The 20,006-nt window shown below is 40.6% G+C and overlaps 1 protein-coding gene across 1 annotated transcript in view; it reads left to right on the top strand.

The window, feature by feature from the left end:
- The window catches only part of LOC308272353 (guanine nucleotide-binding protein G(q) subunit alpha), a gene marked incomplete at both ends in the record, with an annotated part of 330,721 nt that extends 315,505 nt beyond the window's left edge, over nucleotides 1–15,216 (top strand). The window contains 2 exons of the mRNA XM_080709121.1: nucleotides 4,341–4,494; nucleotides 15,026–15,216. Of these exons, the coding sequence (XP_080565247.1) occupies nucleotides 4,341–4,494; nucleotides 15,026–15,216 (345 nt within the window). The remainder of the gene's footprint in view (nucleotides 1–4,340; nucleotides 4,495–15,025) is intronic.
- Nucleotides 15,217–20,006: the final 4,790 nt, after the last annotated feature.

The raw sequence follows: 20,006 nt of genomic DNA, 5'->3' as shown, positions 1-20,006 counted from the left end.
CATCTCACCAGAGTCATGGATGCGGGTAAATACGTCTGCCTAGTTGAGTGTGACCCCTTTTCTGATTCCAGCCCATGGGACCAGTGGCTCGCCTCTCAGTGTGGGCTGGGCAAGTCTGCATTCCCATGGCCACACGTACAAGGCAGGTGACCAGACAGACGCCATGGTGACTTACACCTGGCTGGTCCTTAGTCTCTGGGCCCTATTAGGCCCCATCTGTCTCTCTGTCCCTGTTCTAAGGTCAGGAATAACCTTCACTGGGTTCGGGAGAGGGGGGCAGAAGGCATAGTCATGACAAGAAATCAGAGACTTCATTGGGCCCAGACTTGGAGCAGGCCATCCTGTTAACAAGGAGTCATGTGTGAAACAGTAAGTGTCCTCTGTATCCTCTCAGATTCTCTTATCCACCTCCCAACTGTGAAAACCCTAAGGAAAGGAGGGTATGAGATTAATACTACCTCCAGACTGCCTTGTCTTCAGAGTGGACAAGCCTCCCGCTGTCCTACCCTTGCTTGCACATGTGTTTCAAATGTTGCCCTTCTGTTTCCCTCCTCAAAACCCCATGCTCTGGCAGACTATTAAAAAGCAAATGCACAGAGTTCCCTGGGGTGGGCCGTTGCCTCCCTGATTTGGTTTTTCAGAGCATAATAGATTACACCTTACACTCTGTATGTACATTCTACTACTTGTGAGGCTTATAGAAATCTCTTTAGGATCCATCTTTAGGCTTTGATGCAGAGAAAATCTGTTTGTAAATGTGGGGATGGGATGGCATGAGGAATTCCCATTGCAGAATGAGAAACAAATCTCATAGCATAAAGGAAGGATCCTAACTCTGGGGGAAAAGAACAAAGTCATCACAGTTAAAATCTTATGTCAGAACTCAGACACTCACTGACATAGCAACTTGCACTTCTTACACAGAGACTGGGTTGAGCATCCCCCTCCTCTTGCCTTCTTCAGCTTCCTCCTCAGCATGTGGCTGTGATGGCAACTGTCAGCATCTCCAAGAGGCCTTTTAGAAGTGCCCCATGCTGAAGGAATTCATGTCCTAACAAGGACCCCAGGTTTCACAGTGACACTGGCTTTGGAGATGCTGGTCTTTGGCACAGAGCATCCACGTCCTTCTGGGGCTGGTGAAAATGCCAGATCAACAGCCCCCCTCTGAGGGTCTGTTTGGTTGTGTTTGTTGAAGGCCCCAAATTGCTGATGCCACCTCCCTTCTCTGCTCTCTAGCTTTCCTCCACTAAGCTGCAACCCACCTGGCACTTGGCGATGGGGGAATATCCTAGAGCAACCACGAAATGCATATTTAACTGAAACTTTGTAATACAGGCCAAGAGCAGGCTCTGCTTCCAGGGTGGCCCTGAACACAGCAGCAGCAATGCTGGCCCAAGAGAGACTCTTCTGTCCATTGTCCTGCAGGGCTGGTGCAAGGCCAACTCCTGACAGAGATTGGGGACCATTCAGTACTAAAACTCTTGGTCAGACTCCTGACACACCTTCCTCTGTGGCTGCAGCCAAGACCCTCTTCCTGCCTCCACCCAGAGTCAGCCACTCACCCCAAGGGAGGCCCACCAGAGAAGGCCAGCATGAGCCATGCCCACCTGAGTGTGAAGGAAGAGGGTACCTTTCCAGTGGAGATGCACAGTGGACACCCAGGTGCCCAGGCCCACCTATTAGACCAGATCCTTCAAAGGCTACAGTGTGGCTTTCTAGAATTTCTCTGATAGTAAGGGGAAAAAATGTTAACTCTCCCATCAAGGATATTACTAACTAATTAACTTCCTTTAGATTTTTTTCTTAATTATTTCAGTTGTTAGGGCCTTTGATGTTCTTCAGTACCAGAATTCTCAGTCTATCAAATCTGAAACTGTGAGACATCATCTCAGAATTTTATTTCCAAGGATTCAGATTTTACAACTGGGTATGATAACCAGTCAAAGGCATGCAGACAGAAAAGACATGTGTAAAGGTTGCATGTGTTATTTATGTAAACCAGAAGTGTATGCAGTACTATACACTGTCTCTTGAGTCATCAAGTCATCTGCCGCTGTATCAGCCCACATGTTTCATCAGTGTTTAATTATCTAAGCAATTGCAGTCATAAAAATTAACAGGTTGGAGAAATTGGTGACAATCCACTTTACTGATTTTTGGGAAAGAGCTGCTTTAGAAAAGTGTGTCTTTTCAACTTGACTTGAATTGGCATGCTTTATAGAGAAAAGAAGAGGCCATGTTCAGGATACAGAAGATTGTATTTAGCCGAGTGTGGTGGTGCACACTTGTAATCCCAGCGCTTGGGAGGCTGAGACAGGAGGATCGCACAGGTTCAAAGCCAGCCTCAGCTACTTAGTGAGGCTCTCAGCAACTTAGTGAGACCCTGTTTCCAAATAAAGTATAAAATAGGTCTGGGAGTGTAGCCCTGAGGTAGAAAGCCTCTGGGTTCCACCCCCAGTATCACCAAAAAAAAAAAGATTGTATTTGGTAAGTGAATTTCCAAGAGGTTTCCTGGGACAGCAGGCAGCAGCTGTGCAGAAGCGCACTTTTCCCGAGCCCTGTGAACGTGAGGGCGTGCCCTGCAATAAGAAGGGGAAAGCAAGCAGAGACTATAGCAGTGAGCCCCCGGACTTCGTCAGCATCATCCCTCAAGCACCATTCATTCATTTCCTTTATAAGTTGAAGGGGGGATGTATCCAGACATATCAGCTGGAAATTTTTAGAAGCAGCAGAAAAATACAGCTTGAACTAACTCAAAAAATAAAAGACATGTATTAATTGACATTACTGAAAAAAATCAAAAGCAGAGCCAAGGCCAGACATGGTGTAAGCAAGCAGATAGAACCAGGCGAATTGGACCACTGCTTCTCTTTGTTTCAAGGCAGATGCTGAGGTAGTCATTCCTCTTCCACATTCTTCATGAAAGCAAAGCTCTCTCTTTTGAAGTTCCTGCAAAAGTCCTGGAGTTGACTGGCCCAGTTGAGATGCTTGACTACACCGATTACCATAAACCAGGGGAGGGGAGCCCTCATGACACAGGCCCAGGTCAGAGCCCAGCCCTGCACTGGCCCATGTAGCAGGTTTAAACCACACAGCCACCCTTTATAAAAGCAGCAGAGTGGGCTCTATCCCAGGCAGGCTTTTCCATTAACATGTGGAAGGAGGTTGGAAAGTGTAGTCTTACTATTTGTGTCCAGAATGAAACTTGTACATACACCACGGTTCTTCCATCCTGGGGGAAAAAGGAAGTCCCCAGGTCTGTCGCCTTTCCCCCAGGTCATAGGGTGGGAGTGATGTTGAGAGTGTCTGTGAGAGAAGTTGCCGGTAAGGAGAAAAGAAAGGAGCTGTGAGGCTGTCACACAAGAGTGTGATCCACACCTGGAAGAACATGTTCCATACAGAGCAAGCTGACTCATTTTCTTGAGAGTCCAGTTAGGGGTTGTGGTACCAAAGCAGGCTTAAAAGTACAGCCTAAAATGAGGACACCTTCACACAGGTGTGAGACTTGTAGCTCAAGATAATTACTGTATAGCACCACAGATATGTATGAAGACTGTAGTGAAACATCAGGAAAAAGTGTGTGCTATGAATAAGATACTATGATCTTAAAACATTTTCCCCTATGGGTTTGCTTATCAAGGGGGTGGGTGGATGTTTACATATAGTAGTAATCCTAGACATATAAATGTGCTTTGGGCAAATAATTAAGTAACATCATTTTGAATGTTTAAATAGAGTCCATTGTGAAGCTCCAAATAAATATAGGTTTGGAAATGCAAAATGAAGCCTGGGTGTATTTAGTGATGAATGAATAACTTTTGGTGGAAATTTATAGCAGCATATAAGATACAACATGACTGTCTAGTCTTTATTTTCTCTTTCACCCTTAAAAGTTATTTTACAGGCCAGGCATGGTGGCACACGTTTGTAATCCCAGCACTTGGGAGGCTGAGACAGGAGTTTCACACAGGTTTGAAGCCAGCCTCAACTATTTAGTGAGGCTCTCAGCAACTTAGTGAGACCCTGTTTCCAAATAAAGTATAAGATAGGTCTGGGAGTATAGCCCAGAGGTAGAAAAGCTCCTGGGTTCCACCCCCAGTACCACAAAAAAAAAAAACCAGTTATTCACTAGAATATTATTCTTTTCTGCTTGTCATCCTGAGCATTTGTTTAATGAAAACAGCCAGAGTATATCATGAATCATTTGCATAAAAATCCTGACAAGTCCAGTTGGACACACACAGAAGATGGTTTGGATTTACAAAATAAACACACATTCATAGATTGAGTGATCACATAACTCAACTCACTACTTCTTTTTCTAATGATCTTTTTTTCAGAACCGAATGGAGGAAAGCAAAGCACTCTTTAGAACAATTATCACGTATCCCTGGTTCCAGAACTCCTCGGTCATTCTGTTCTTAAACAAGAAAGATCTTCTAGAGGAGAAAATTATGTATTCCCACCTAGTTGACTACTTCCCAGAATATGATGGTAAGTGAGCACTCCTGAGCTGATCCAGTAGCGAAGATGGCTTTTGCCTGCCAACACCAGTGCCAGCGTTAGCCTGCTGCAATCTACCGTGCCATGGAGCCCAGTTCTGTGATTGCCACAGTATGAGTTACTGTGTACACTCTCTTGTAATGACACAGAATATCTTATTCCCCAATGCTAAAATTTATATAAAAAGAAAACAACTTTCCCCATATGTTTTGAGGTTTTTTTTTTGTTTTTTTTTTTTTTTTTTTGGTGGTACTGGGGTTCCTGGAAGCCCTTCTACCTCTGGGCTACACTCCCAGACCTATTTTTATATTTTTATTTAGAAACAGGGTCTCCTAAGCCAGCGCGCGCGCGGCTGGCTTCCAGCCTGCGCAATCCTCCTGTCTCCGCCTCCCAAGCGCGGGGATTACAAGCGTGCCCCACCACGCCCGGCATGTTTTGAGTTTTGAAATAACCAGATGAGGGGAAAGAGTAGTCCAGGGGTTTTGCCCAATTGTGGATCAGCCCTTACAGTTCCAACTTCTTTCCCTCCCTTTCATTTGGTTACAACCCACCTCAGCCTTTTTCTGGGACAAGAACATTTTGTGGTCCAGAGCTTGTCTCTGAAGTCAGTCTACCCAGGTTCAAATCCCAGCTCTGACATTGCTTGTAGAATGGTAATCAAAGTTGCTTGATTTTTCTGGGCCTTTGTACCAAACTCATGCTATTGATTTATAGACTGTAATAGATGACATATGTTAATATTTAGCATGAATATTCAGGAAACACTTGCTTTGGGGGAACTTTGGCCAAAGGAAGTCCCGCCATCCTTGGTGATAACAGCTGTCCTCTAAGGCCTTAGCACAGCACTTAGGATCTCCAACACCTACTTAGTACTCACATAGCTTCCTGGTATTTATTTAACCCTTGTGCTATATCTTGCCATCCCCAACTTTACTATGAATTTTGAACAAGCAGACATACAAACCACTCTGGGAAACACTTGTTAATTGATTGAACAAATCCTCATCCAGCTCCTCTAATACAGATGATGCACAGCCACTGTACTGTGGGGGTCCAGGTCTTGATTAGGAAGCATGAACTATGGCCTGCCACCTGGCTTAATAGGTTTTTTGAGAGACAACTACACCCATTCCTGTGGCTGCTTTCATACAATCCCCAAGTGACAGAGTTTGGATGGTCTGCAGACGCCTAAAATATTTAGTCTTTGGCCTTTTACAGAGAGAGTTCCAGTCCCTGGTGCAGATGGTAGTTAAGAGCCTAGACTTCAAACTTCTCCAAGTTCAAGTATCACTGCTCCCTGGGTGTGTTGCTTTGGACCAGTTTATATAACTGCTCCTTAGTTTCTTTCCAAGTAAAAGAGAATTGAATGGAGTCATATGTAATTCACTTAATATAGTACCTGGCCCAGAGAAGACCAAGCCTGAAAGTACCTGTTGTAGAGGTATATACAACAGCAGAACAGACTTATTTCTAAGATTACATTTATCCACAGAAAATATCCAGGATGGATATCAGTTCAACAGTGTTTCTGTACTTTTGAAAGCCCCCTAGAAAATAATTCTTTAAAAACTAAGATTAACTTTGGCTTCATAGCTTTCTATGATGATACAAACACACTAGGGATGGAGGTTTAATCAGCTTTTTATTACACACACATTTGGCTCAGTGCTGGCTCATCGAAAGAAAATACTTATTTAATACTCTGGAGTTCCTCTCTCAAATGATATAAGCATTGAAGGTTGGTGAATTCATAATATATATGTTTGGGGATATTACCAGGTATTGGAGACAGTGTGTTTGTTACTGGTATCCTTTTCCAAGTACATTTTTCTTTGTGCTTTGCTTTTCTTTTAAAGATAAATACACTCTTAGCCTAAACTGCAGTTTCTTTTTACTCCCTCTGATTTACCACTAGCCTGGAAATATAAATGCCTAAGACTGAATGAATCCCTTGGCATGCCTGAGGAACATGTGTAAGTGGCTTTGTGTGCAGTTCAGTCTCCCCCAGGCACCAGCTAGTTCTTTCAACACAGATCTGCCTCAAGAGCTGGGTGTGAAGCACCTGGCTTACACCTAAACATACTTGTTCGCTTGCCTCACACACCCAAAAGGAGAGTCTTCATAATTTTTTTCAGAACTCGGTGAGACTCCTTGCACAGAAAATGACTGCTCCATACTAGACAGCACATCTCCCATTCAGTGAGCTCAAGTCTCCTGAGACTCCCTGCCCAGTGGCAGCCAGCAGCCCCACACACAGCAGTCTTCTGCAAGACTCCTTTCCATGCCGAGTGATTGCAGAACAGTTCTTTGTCCGATAATTCCCCCAGATTTCCCATCACTGTGAGCATTTCCTGTCCAATATGTGCCCACTGTGAATGTTTTGAAATCTGAGGTTTTCTACTGTTAGCCTCCCACGTTGGACACATAGCCCCATAGGAAACACAGCCATGAAAAATGGAGAAAGACGCTGATTCAGTTATTCTCAAAGCAAACGCAGCTGTTGTTTCATGAGACTCAAAGCCCTTGTTAGATGAGCTGAGACTGAAAACAATCTAGACCCACTCCACAGTCATGGTTTTGTAATAAGCGTGTTTATAGTATTATAAATTTCACACATCCACATTTCTGCACATACAAGGTCTTAATCATAATGAATACCATTTCTACATTTCCCTTCAGGATGGGAAATTACCATTTCCACATGGACTTAAAATTGCAAAATTGTTCATAGAGACTATGGAATTTTGTTCCTGCAATGTTTCTGAATGATTTCTTTGTAGTTTATATTTATTCAGATAACATAATTTATGCTTAAAAACAACACACTCCAAGTACACCTCAGTAAAATTGAATCTAGTTCTAATATTCTGTAGGATAAATAAAAAAGAAAGTTATAGTTCCTTCCTTCCCAAATACGGTAAGTATAAAATCATATTCATCAGCTATAAGCCAGAAATAGTAATTAGTCTCTAGTTTTAAATATTTTTATTTACTGCCTTGGAACTAGCAAATTAACCATAGTATATTGAAAAGGATAGAATATTAAATACATATGTAATACATAAAAACATCTTGATAATTTGCCGGAGCCAGCTGGCAAAAGTACGGGTTCCAAAGAGAGGCATGAGGATGAAAGAATTTTTAATTCTATTGTGGGGGTGGCCGCCAGCCTACTCTCTCTACTGGCAGACCCCTGCTCCTGGGTCACTATCTCTACTGGTCGACCTACTGGCCAATGCCTATTTCTGGGTCAATATCATCTCCTGGCCGACAATGGGTATATTTTTCTAGAGGTATTTATACAGTTCCAGGTCAGTCAACATCCTCGTGCTATCACCACCAGAATATAATACAGAATATATACGGAATATAATATAATATAATTGGTCTGTACCAATCCAAAGCACATACATTACAAGTAGGTTAATCAATACCCTCGTGCCATCACCACCTGATCTTCTCTCAGATCTTTTACTCTGAACTTTCCATAACCCCAAACCTTGTTGACTCTGGGCGAAGGACAGTCAGCTGAGTCAGAAGTATTCTTTTAGGGGAAAACCTTAATGGATTCCCACAATAATTATATAAATGCTGTTTTTAATTGGAGTACTTTTTATTTAATATGATGCCATCCTTTTAATCACTGACAGATATTTCAGTTCTGGGCACCTAAATCAAAAATTCAAACATTACTTATGTTAATTTTACAAATAGAAAAATCTACTTTTTTTTTTTCCTGTAGTACTGGGGATTGCACCCCCAGGGCTCTCCAAGCTATACTCAGATTTTTTTGATTTTTTTGTTTTGAAACAACATCTAGCCAGGTTGCTGAGAGTCTTGCTATGTTGCTAAAGCTGACCTTAAACCTGTGATCCTCTTTTCTCAGCCTCCCATATACTGGAATTACAGGTGTGCACCACTACATCCAACTAAAAAATAAACCTACTTGTTTTCATAGAGCTTTTCTTCTAACTTCTGTGTTGTATATAAGCTCAAAGAAGTGACCCAACTTGGTAATAAGGTTGATTTGGGTGTTTTGAAGTTAGGACTGTCTTCAAAATATTGACTGACTTAAGATGCTTTTTTTATTTGAAATGGTGGTCAGAGCCAGGGTAGCACATGTCTATAGATTATAATCCAAGTACTTGGAAGGATAAGACAGAAGAATTGCAAGTACATGGCCAGTCTCTACAATTTAGTGAGACCCTGTTTCAAAACAAACAAACAAAAAACAAAAAACAAAAATAGGGCTGGGTTGTAGCTTAGAGGCAGAATGACCCTAGAATCAATCAGAAAGGAAGGAAGGGAGGGAGGAAGGAAGTCAGACCATCAGCAGACTTCTCAAAGTTTTCTTTATCCTAGCCTGTAGACAACAAGAATATTGACAGGAAAAAAAAAAAGACCAACAACAACACTGAGACTGTAGCTCCTGATATCTGGAAGATGGTGGTGTTTTGTTACTAATTTACAAGAATAAGTTTTAAATTAACATATTTATCAGAATCCATTAAATAAGCCCTTTACAACTTTATTGAGATATGATTAATATAGGAAATAATTTATCCATCAAAGTGTACAATTGTTTTTAATATGTTACATTATTATTACGTTATGATAAAAATCATATATGTACATTTATATATATAGCCATCTTAATAATTTTTAACATGGCAAATTTCATGTCACTAGTTACATTTGCAATATGATGTAAACATCAGTAGTATTCTCAAAATGATTTTTCAGCCCCAGTTCTTACCTCCTCCCTCACCTCTGGCAGCCCTTACTTCACTGTTTCTACAAATCTGCCTATTCCAGGTACATCTACTTATAAGTAGAATCGTACAGTATTGGTTCATGTCTGGTTTATTTTACTTACTATGTTTCCAAGGTTCATATATCTGACAGCATCTATCAGAACTTCATTCCTTTTTATCATTTTGTAATGTTCATTGTATAGATTGATCACCTTTGGATAATCATTCATCAGCTAATGGACACTTGGATAGTTTCCTCCTATTGGCTGTTGTAACTAATACTGCCATAACATTGATCTGTGAGAGAACCTGCTCTCAGTTCCTTTAGATACATACTTATGAAGAGACTGGCTGGATCATATGGGAATTTTGCCTTCAGCTTTTTTTTTTTTTTATTGGTGCACTGTATTCATACATCATAATAGGATAAAAAAAAAAAACTTTTGTAGACATACATGCACACATCACACAGTTAGCCCCTACCCGATCCCCACCCCGTTCCCTTCCCATACCTCCTTCCCATGCTTGGCTTAGTGGTTGACATCTAGTATTATAGCAATTTGTCCAAAATTAACAATGATATCTCACATAACAGTTTCATTTGTCTGATACCAAGCTTTTGATGACTTAAAGATAACATTTCAATATTTCTTTTTGCTTTCTTTCTTACCAGAGAATATTTTTTTGTTATTTTTAGGTGAAACTATCATACATTTTTTTATTTATTTTTCAGAAAAAATCTATCCTAATATGGAATATGGACTCTAGATACCCAAAACGATCACGAAAAAGAACAAATCTAGAAGATATATATTTTCTGATTTCAAACCATATAAAGCTACAATAATTGAAACAGTGTAGTACTTTTATAAAAGCAGATATATAAAACAATGGAGTTAAATAAAAGCCTAGAGATAAATTCTTCCATATATTGTCAAGTTATTTTTGACAAGGTTTCCACAAACATTTGGTGGAGGAAGTACTAATCTTTTAACTAAATAGTGTTGAAAAATAATAATTACAATAATTACATGAAAAAGAATAAAATTGGACCCTTACCTAACACCATATACAAATACTAACTCAAAATAGATAAAAAACCTAAATATAAATCTTAAGATTATAAACTTTTAGAAGAAAATTTGGGTCATAAAACCTCACAACATTGAAATTGGCAGTGATTTCTTGGATATGATTTCAATGGCACAGGCAACAGAAGGGTAAACAAACTCCCTAAAAGATAAAAAAAAATATTGTATATCCAAAGACAATATAAACAGAGTTAAAAGTTACTGATAGAATGGGATAAAATATTTCCAAATGCTATATCTGAAGGTATATTAATATTCCAACTAGAAATCCTCAAAATTAGCAACAATAAAAGCAAGCAATACAATTTAGAGATAGGTAAAAGACTAACATAAATAATGAATCTCCAGAGATAACCAATCTTAGTTGTCTGTTGGATGGAAACTCTTGTTTCTCTGGTTCTGGTGTGTGTTACCTATTTCTTCTTTGTAGTTAATCTCTTTGAGTATTTTCTCTAGCACTGGTTTTGAAGACATAAATTCCTTCAGTTTCTGTTTGTCATGGAAGCTTCTTATTTCCCCATCTAATTTGATAGAAAGTGTTGCTGGGTAGGAAATTTTTGGCTGGAAGTTGTTTTCTTTCAGAGTTTGGAATATGTTACTCCAAGCCCTTCTGGCTCTCATGACTTGATTTGGGAAGTCTGGAGTGATTCTAGTTGGTTTTCCTCTGAGTGTCACTTGGCCTTTTGTTTTTGTTGCCTTTATGATTCTCTGCTTGGCTTTAACATTGTTCGTTTTGACAGTTATGTGGCGTGGGGATCCTCTTCTCCGATCCTGTCTAAAGGGAGTCCTATAAGTTTCCTGGACCTGTGTATCGACCTCTTGCTCTACGTTTGGAAAATTTTGTGCTCTTACTTCCTTGAAGAGATTGTTGATCCCTTTGGTTTCACCTTCTTTTCCCTCCTCTATTCCAATAATTCTTAGGTTAGCTCTCTTAAAATGGGCCCATATTTCTTCAATGTCAGATTCCTGCTGTCGGATTTTTTTTTCTAAATTAGAAACTATGCATTCATTTTTGGAGTGATCATCTCTAAGAGCGAGATTCTATTCTCTATGTGGTCTAATCGGTTGTTTGTACTTTGAATTGAGGCCTTTACTTCATTATTTGCATCCTTTATCTCTTTTTGGCTCTCTCTGAATTATTTACGAAACACCTCTATTATTTCTACAGTTATTTTCCTGATTTGATGTTCTAGAAATCTCTGAATTCCTGTTTTATCGGGTTCTGATGTTGTGGGGTTGTAGGCATTCATTGCTCCATTGTTATTCCTCTTTCCCATGATTTTGGGCGTTTGTGCCTTCTCTGGGTTCTTCCCTTGGGTCACTTCGACTTCACTTAAGGTGCTCTGGATCTCAAGTCTGTGGTATCTCAGTCCCCACTACTCCTTTACTAGGTTGTATCGCAGAGTCTCAGACCCAGGGAGTCAATCGAGACTGCTTTAGACCATGGGGGAAGCCAGGTTGGGCGTTCTCCTACGGTGTGATATCTCTGCCACCGCCACTCCCCCACTGGGTCAAGTCCCTAGGAGTGCAGTACTGGGATTTCTCCTCTAGGGGCCCCAATTTGACTCACTGTTGTTGAGTGCGCTGATGGAGCTGTAGTGGACTTGGTGAATTCGCTGCTGCTGCCGCCAGTGGCAATATGACGCTGCTGCCACGCCCTCGGCCGTGAGGCTGGCATATTTCTTCTCTGGTTTTGAGGTTTGCTCTGAGTCCCTGCAGGGTGTGCTGAGCCCAGCCCCTGGGAGCTTTAGATGCTCCCTGCACCAAAAAATCTGCCGAATTCTGCCCAACTGTTCTGCAGCGGCTCACCTCAGCTCGCTGTCCGCCACTCCTTTCTGGAGCCTGGTGGGCTATTGAGTGCATTGGTCTGGTGCTGTTCGGTGAACTCAGGTGTGAGGCCAGCCTATCTCCTCTGTGGCTCTGAGCTCCGTTCTGAGTCCCCCTCCTCTCTGGGGCCTGGTGCTGCAAGGGAAGATGGCGCCCGTGCCTCTTCGTGCCGCGGCTACTGCCGCAGCACTGCAGTCTGGTTTCTTTCTGGTGTCTCGTTTTTCTAGCCCTCTTTTTCTCTGACCCTTGTAATTACATTTTTTGTTTCTCTGCTGATTTTTCTGGTTATGAAAGGCGCTGATTTTGTGGTAATAGAGATTGGTTGTTAGCAGGGCTGTAAGCCCCGCTTTTCTCCGTTGCCATCTTCCCGGAAGTCCTGCCTTCAGCTTTTTGAGGAACCGGCTGTTTTGCCAGTGGCTGCATGGTTGTGCATGCCCACCCACAGTGCAAAAGGGTACATTGACTTCTCCACATCTCTCCAATTTCCAGTTATTTTTAAATATACCCATTCTGGTAGATTGGAACGGATAGTTCATTGTAATTTTAATTGGCATTTTCTTACATGAGCGCTTTTTTTTTTTTTTTTTGGTGGTACTGGGGTTCCTGGAAGCCCTTCTACCTCCGGGCTACACTCCCAGACCTATTTTTACATTTTTATTTGGAAATAGGGTCTCCTAAGCCAGCGTGCGTGGCTGGCTTCGAACCTGCGCGATCCTCCTGTCTCTGCCTCCCAAGCGCGGGGATTACAAGCGTGCGCCACCACGCCCGGCGCATTTTCTTACATGAGCAGAATTAAACACTTTTTCCTCTGCTTATTGGTCCTTTGTAGATCTTGGGGGTAGGGGGTACTGCAGATTGAACCCAGGGACATGCTACCTTTGAAACAGGATCTTTCCTAAGTTGCTAAAGACCTTGCTAAATTGCTGAGATTGGCTTAGAACCTGCAATCCTCCTGCCTCAGCCTCCCAGGTACAGGGTTTACAAATGTGTGCCACCACACCCAGCTGTATATCTTCTTTGAAAGAAATGCATATTAAAGTCTTTTGCTTATTTTTTCATTTGGTTGTTTGCCTTTTTGTTCAGTTGCAGGACTCCTTTTTATATTATAGATCCTAAATTCTTATCGCATACGTGATATGCACATATTTTCTCCTATTTTATAGGTTGCCTTCATTTTCTTGATAATGTCCTTTGGTACACAAAAGTTTTTAACTCTGACAAAATCCAACTTATTTCTTCTTTTGCTGGCTATTTTTTGGTATCATATCTGAGTATATCGTAAAACTATTATGTAGGTTTTAATTTGTCCTGATAAATATATCCTTTTTTTGTATGTGTGGTACTGGGGTTCCTGGAAGCCCTTCTATATCCAGGCTACACTCCCAGACCTATTTTTTTTAGTTTTGGAAACAGGGTCTCAAGCCAGTGCGGCTGGCTTCGAACCTGCACGATCCTCCTGTCTCCGCCTCCCAAACGCGGTGATTATAAGCGTGTGCCACCACGCCCGGCGTTATATCACAGTCCTTATTCAAAACTTCTAGAATAATTCTCAGTACATAATTGAGTCTGAATAAATGTAAAAAAAAAAATGCAAACTAGCTGGGCATGGTGGTGCATGCCTATGATCCTGGTGCTTGGGAGGCTGAGACAGGAGGAGTGCAGGTTTAAAGACAATGCACAATTTAGCAAGATCCTTTTTTAAAATAAAAAGTAAACTAGGGCTGAGGATGTTGCTCAGAGGTAGAATCCTCCCCACCCCTGGGGTCCAATCCTCAGTAACACACACACACACACACACACACACACACACACACACACACACACACGGAAAGGAAACCACAAACCATCTTTTACTCTATGCATAGTGAATTGGCTGTGTGAAGGTATCATGTCCTCAGCTATACCAGATGTCTGACAAGTTAAACTGCAGAGAGCTGCTGTAGGCCTGACCTTAAGGAATGGGTGTTCTCTTAAGTGAGATTTCAGTCTGAGAACGCAAAATGATCTATCATGTCAAGTCTGTAGGGGGCAGGTTAACAAGCCTGGGGCCATGGTGTGTACACACTTGTTATATAGCTGAAACCACTGGTAACTGTGAAACAGAAGTCGCTGTCGGTCCTGTTCCAGTTAGCATTCTCACTGCTCTAAACAAATCTGATCGCACTACTGAAAGGAAAGAAGGTTTATTTTGTTTCTTGGAGATTCTGGAGTCGGTACATGTGAGGCCAGGGTTTGGAGCTCAGGGCATAGCACTGGAAAGCAGAGAGAGAGAGTGAGAGAGAGCACACAGGCTCTGCTCTCACATCATGGAGGCTGGAAGTAAGAGGGCAAGCAAGCAAGGGGATCCTAAGGCCACACCCAGAGACCCCTCCTCCAGCTACACCCCACCAGCCTAGGTGACCACCCAGTAAGCCCATTACAGTGCATTGGCCTATTGGTGAAATCACAACCTCCTGACTCCATTACATCAGCTCTGAACACCATTAAATGATCTCTTCAGGGGATAATCTGTATCTAACTACAACACTCCCCTCCTAAAGAGCCTCCTCTTCATTTGAAATTAAATTGAAGAAATCAATTTGGCCTGGACCTCAAGTCATCTGTCGGTTTGCACCTGTCCACATTTTGTGGGTGAGTGGTCGATGGATGGATGCCCAAACTAGTAAATAGGCAAGTACAGTAATAAGAGATAACACACAGTTGCATTGGGAAACATGCTTATAACAGATCACATCTGCAGTATAAATTAGTCTTCCTTGATGATGATATAACAAATACTTACTGAACGAGGATGAACAAATGCATTAGTGGATCAGTGACAGACTGTCCCTCTCCTCCCTTGGCCAACAGGACCCCAGAGAGATGCACAGGCAGCTCGAGAATTCATCCTGAAGATGTTCGTGGACCTGAACCCAGACAGTGACAAAATTATCTACTCCCACTTCACGTGTGCCACAGACACCGAGAACATCCGCTTTGTCTTCGCAGCCGTCAAGGACACCATCCTCCAGCTGAACCTGAAGGAGTACAATCTGGTGTAGCCGTGCCTCCCGGAAACTGCCCTCCCCTTCCCTGGTGGGCCATTGCAGATGTACAAGAGGGACTGTGTTTCTGTGGAAAACAATTTGCATAATACTAATTTATTGCCGTCCTGGACTCTGTGTGAGTGTGTCCACAGAGTTTGTAGTAAATATTATGATTTTATTTAAACTATTCAGAGGAAGAAAAAAAAAAAAAGGATGCTGAAGTACAGTCCCAGCACATTTCCTCTCTATTTTTTTTTTAGGCAAAACCTTGTGACTCAATGTATTTTAAATTCTCAGTCATGCACTCACAGAGATAAGTCAGTCTCTCTCTCTCTCTCTCTCTCTCTCTCTCTCTCTCTCTCTCTCTCTCTCTCTCTCCTACTGAGAAAAACAATGCTGATTTCCTTTTCTCCTAGTCCACACCTCTCTCCTGATATTTTTTCCCCCCAGGTTACAACAGCCTTTACTCCTAGTTCCATTCTTGGTCAAGTTTTTCTCTCGAATGATAACAGTCAGGACAATGTCATTCGATTTAAGCCATCCTACATCAGCTTAACACTTTGTAGTTTTTGCTGAAGGATTACATGTATTACTACTATGGTTTTAAATGTATTGCTCTGGATACACATCCTGTGTTTGCTCTGTAGTATATATATTGTCTTGTCTTGGTTTGGACTGGGACAGTGGTGGCCCGTTGAAGTTAAGTACCATTTCTTTTGGTTTTGACCTCAGCCACAGTTTGATTGCTTGGAGAAATGCACAGAAGTCAGAGGGCATGGCCAAAGACACACAGAGGAGCCCTTTCTTTTGAAATCCATGTGCCATTGTCCTTCTCTTCCTTGCTTCATTTTCCCCACTCTTTCTCCAAATCACAGATGCCAAAAAAATATGCCAACAAACACTACATTCCCCCGATGGCTGCTACCCAAAACACTTTCAGAGGATGCTCTTTATTCTATTTTTTGGTTCCAGCTTTTCAGTTTTTTCTTTCTTTTTTCTTTGTGTTTGGGCCACAATTTTTAAATGATTTTTATTATGGGTGTGTGTTGCCAAAGCTGGCTTTTTTTAAAGCAAAACGAGTTAAGAGCTTAAACAATAAAAGCCAGGGTCTTAAATGTAAGAGAGGAAAACTGTGAAGCCTCGGATGACTGGCTGAGAATAAACCTGAAACACCAATTGCCAAAACAATTGGTCCCTGTAAATTTGATCATCATGATCCATTTTTTCTTTGCCCTTAAGATTGCATTGTGTAGTGTCCGCGTCCCATGTTGAGCATCCAAATCAGCAACGTAGGAAAGTATCCTGTGTGTTTTATCATGAAATCTGCTTATATCTCTTTATTGGAAGCCAGTTTTACTCATTCTTTATGTAATTTCAAGTAAGTCTGCCAAGAACATTGTTTGATAGTATTATCTTGACACCTTTAATTTGAAAAAAAAAAAAAGTGACTGCTGGTTTAACTACCGTCAGGACCTTCTTGAACTGGTGACTGGTTAAGTTGAACCTAAGGACAATTTGTGGACTTAAAAGTAACCTCTCAGTGTCCCGTTGAACATGTATTTATGTAACTGAACCTACTAGGGGAGATGTTTGGAAGTCTGTATGTGCAATTTTCCAACAAATGCGAAAAATACAGCACATGTATCAATGAGCTTCTGTCAAGCAGCTTAAAGTGAAATGTGATTTAAGAAAACAAAAAGCTGCTGGGAAGTTAGTAGACGGCCATGATGCTAGTCTCAGTACTATTTGGCACTAGTCTAAACTTGCATATAAGTCACTTTTTTGGAATAACAAAGGGGAAGGAGAAAATTAACAGCTTGTAGATGATGGGTACCAAAGTTGCTGAATAGTAAGAAATGTTCTCATTTTTACTCTCCCAGCTTGGAACAACACAGGTTACTTTTTTCCCTTGCTCAGAAAGCACCTGTAATTTAATTAACAGACAGCCTATAGGTGTAGTGCAGTTCTGAATGCTCTCATCGTTGTACATACATCTCTCTTGATAATGCAGCATCCATACTGGCTTTGTAATCATTCATTTTTGGCAGATTGAATGTGCTGTATTGATATGTATCTATGTAATTGTATTGTATGTCTTATAGCTAATTCACATTTTGAATAATGTTATTTTATTTACTTTTTTAAGAGAGGAGAATGTAAATTTGTCAGTTTATTTCTGACTAGGGATATTTTTTTCCATTTAGAAAAGAAGAAAAAACCTTACTATAGTACAGAGCGGTACTAGCATCGTGCTGTATAAAATCATTTGCACATTCCTGAATAGAGGTATACTGATTATAAGACCCAAAGGTAATTTCATAGCAAAATACATTAAACCAGATGGAGCTTTTATACAAACATGGAAAACAACTTTGTAGAACTTTTGCCATTTGATCTAGGATTGGAATATGAGCTTTTATACAATTCATATTCTTATTTGGCAAATGCAGTTTAGTATTACCTCTCTGATGGCCTTTATTAGAAAGGCAGTTTTAGAAGCTATTGTGATCCACTAAGGAAACGTTTTAACAGCTAGAGACCACTGCTTGCCTGAAAGGGCGATCTTAAATTTGGTGCAGAAAAAAAAGTAAACAACAACATTTGATGGCCTACAGTGTGTATAGAGAAAACCTCATCACAAGATCATAAGTGTTACAGTTTTAGGGAATCAAGATATTCTATTTAATAGAGCTATAGTAGATGTAGTCGATTAAACCTGATCTCAAAGCTTGAAGAAGCTGAGCAAAACAGGGAAAGATTGCTATATTTGTCTTCATGAAACTGGGATGGAATTAGCTATGCAGAATTGAGGTTTATGGCTTCGCTGCCCATCCTGGGGTGCATGACAGGATCCCTTCTTTTGAGAAAGGAAAAAATTGATCACCCTAGACACAGTGATGCATAGAACCTAGTTGTATCCACACTAGTCAAAGCTAAAGGAATTTTTGTTGTTGTTTCTTTGTCCGGGGTTTTATTGAGGGGCTAGGGGTGGGAAGGGATTCTTTTCAGTTTTGTATAAAAACAAAGTTTACTTATACTTTCTATTCTATTGTGATTGTAAACATTCTAAGCGTGTGCCACTGGGCTCCTGTTATTGATGCTCTAGGTAATGGAGGCTTGTGGCGAGTTTTATGGTGACTTGGGCATGACTTATTCAAAATCACAAAACACAGAGACCTTTCTGCAGCACACCAAGGCAAGCAGCCATTTCATGACTCACCTACACGCTGCAGTGTACCAGTTTACAGATCATCCCCTACCCCCTTCTTTTTTCCGCCTGATGCGCAGTTCCAACCCACAGAGAATTCCTTACTTGTAAATTGGAGGTTTCTACTATGCCTTACAGAGCTTAAATTCAGAAGTTTGTGCCTCATATCTAAAACAAAGGGAAATAACACACCCAATTAAAAGTCAGTAAATCCCATAGAGGTTAGTGGGATTTTCTTTTTCTCTCTTGATATTTCCATGTAAAGAGCTCTGTTGAATGTCACATGAAAAGACTGGAAAAAAATCTTAGGAACCTGCATATGTTGTTTACTAGCAGATGACATCTACAAAAGGTATTCAAAGAACACCTGAAACTTACTTTTTTGCCAGATTAACTAGCAGGCCTAATATCTTAAAAAGGTAAATCAGCTAAAGGGCAATTTACATTTTGTACTTTAGACTAACTTGATTGTCAAAGTGTACGAACTGTAATTTAAAAATTTATACTGCCACATGATTGTAAATTTTAGTTGTCTTAAGTTAGGAATTGGTGGAAAACTATTTATGCTGGATTTGGGTCAAAATGGCTTTATTATTTGCAAAAAAATAAAAATAATAATGGGAAGAAAGGGCTGCATAAATAGATACTGCAAGACTCAGAGATTGGTTGGAAGTTCCCCTCAGATTACCCTCGATTTCCCTTTGTTTTCACTTTCTCAAAAAGAACGAATGAAATGAAATATAGCAGAATGTTAACCCATATAAAAATAAAGTGTACCCAAATATTGTAATGTATATCGCTGCTCTTCTTAAATTTCAATTCTTAAAATCCTTTAAACAACTTAATTGGCAATTAATAACATCTTGATTGATACAAATAAAGTGTGCTTGGTATACATTCATATTTTTTTTCCAAAAACATGCCTTTGGTTGGAAACACACACACACAAATTAAAGCTAATAACATTATATGTTTATCTCCACATATTCCCAGCATATGTAGCGTTAATAGATCTGTCCTGGTACCTGTGTCTTTGAGATTTCATTTGGTTTCATCAAATTAGGAAAAGAAATGATGTGGTTGTGTATGATTAGCTAGATATTTTTGGAGCCAGACACCTGCTATTTAGATTACTTTAGTACAGAGTCTAACGTCTCACAGAATAATCCATTTCCTGCTCTCTTCTCTACTACCACTGACCTATTAATAACACTTGCATTTAGAACCATATGTTCAAAATACGCTTACACACCTAGACATGGTAGGTGCTCAGACATTAATTTCCTCCTCACCTTCCTCCTCTACCATGTAACCTCCCTTTGCCCATATGATTCCATCCCAATCATCAGTAACTTACATGTTATGAAAACAGCTAGTGGGTAAATTGGATCTTACTTGGATAAAGAAATTCTGACTTTTAAAGATGCTTTGGTGAGACATGAAAAAATAACAGGGAGGAAGGCATTCTTCAGTAGAGTATTTTTAGGTTTAAGAAAAAAAGATGGAAAACTATTGTGTACCATTGTCCAGGTGACTTGGATTGAAACACATGTTTTTGGTGGATTTCTTTTCCTCAAAAGAACACTAAATGCAACCT

The sequence above is a fragment of the Muscardinus avellanarius genome, assembly GCF_963383645.1.
Source record: "Muscardinus avellanarius genome assembly, chromosome: 13".
Lineage (NCBI taxonomy): Eukaryota > Metazoa > Chordata > Mammalia > Rodentia > Gliridae > Muscardinus > Muscardinus avellanarius.
This window is presented reverse-complemented; position numbering and strand designations above follow the sequence as displayed.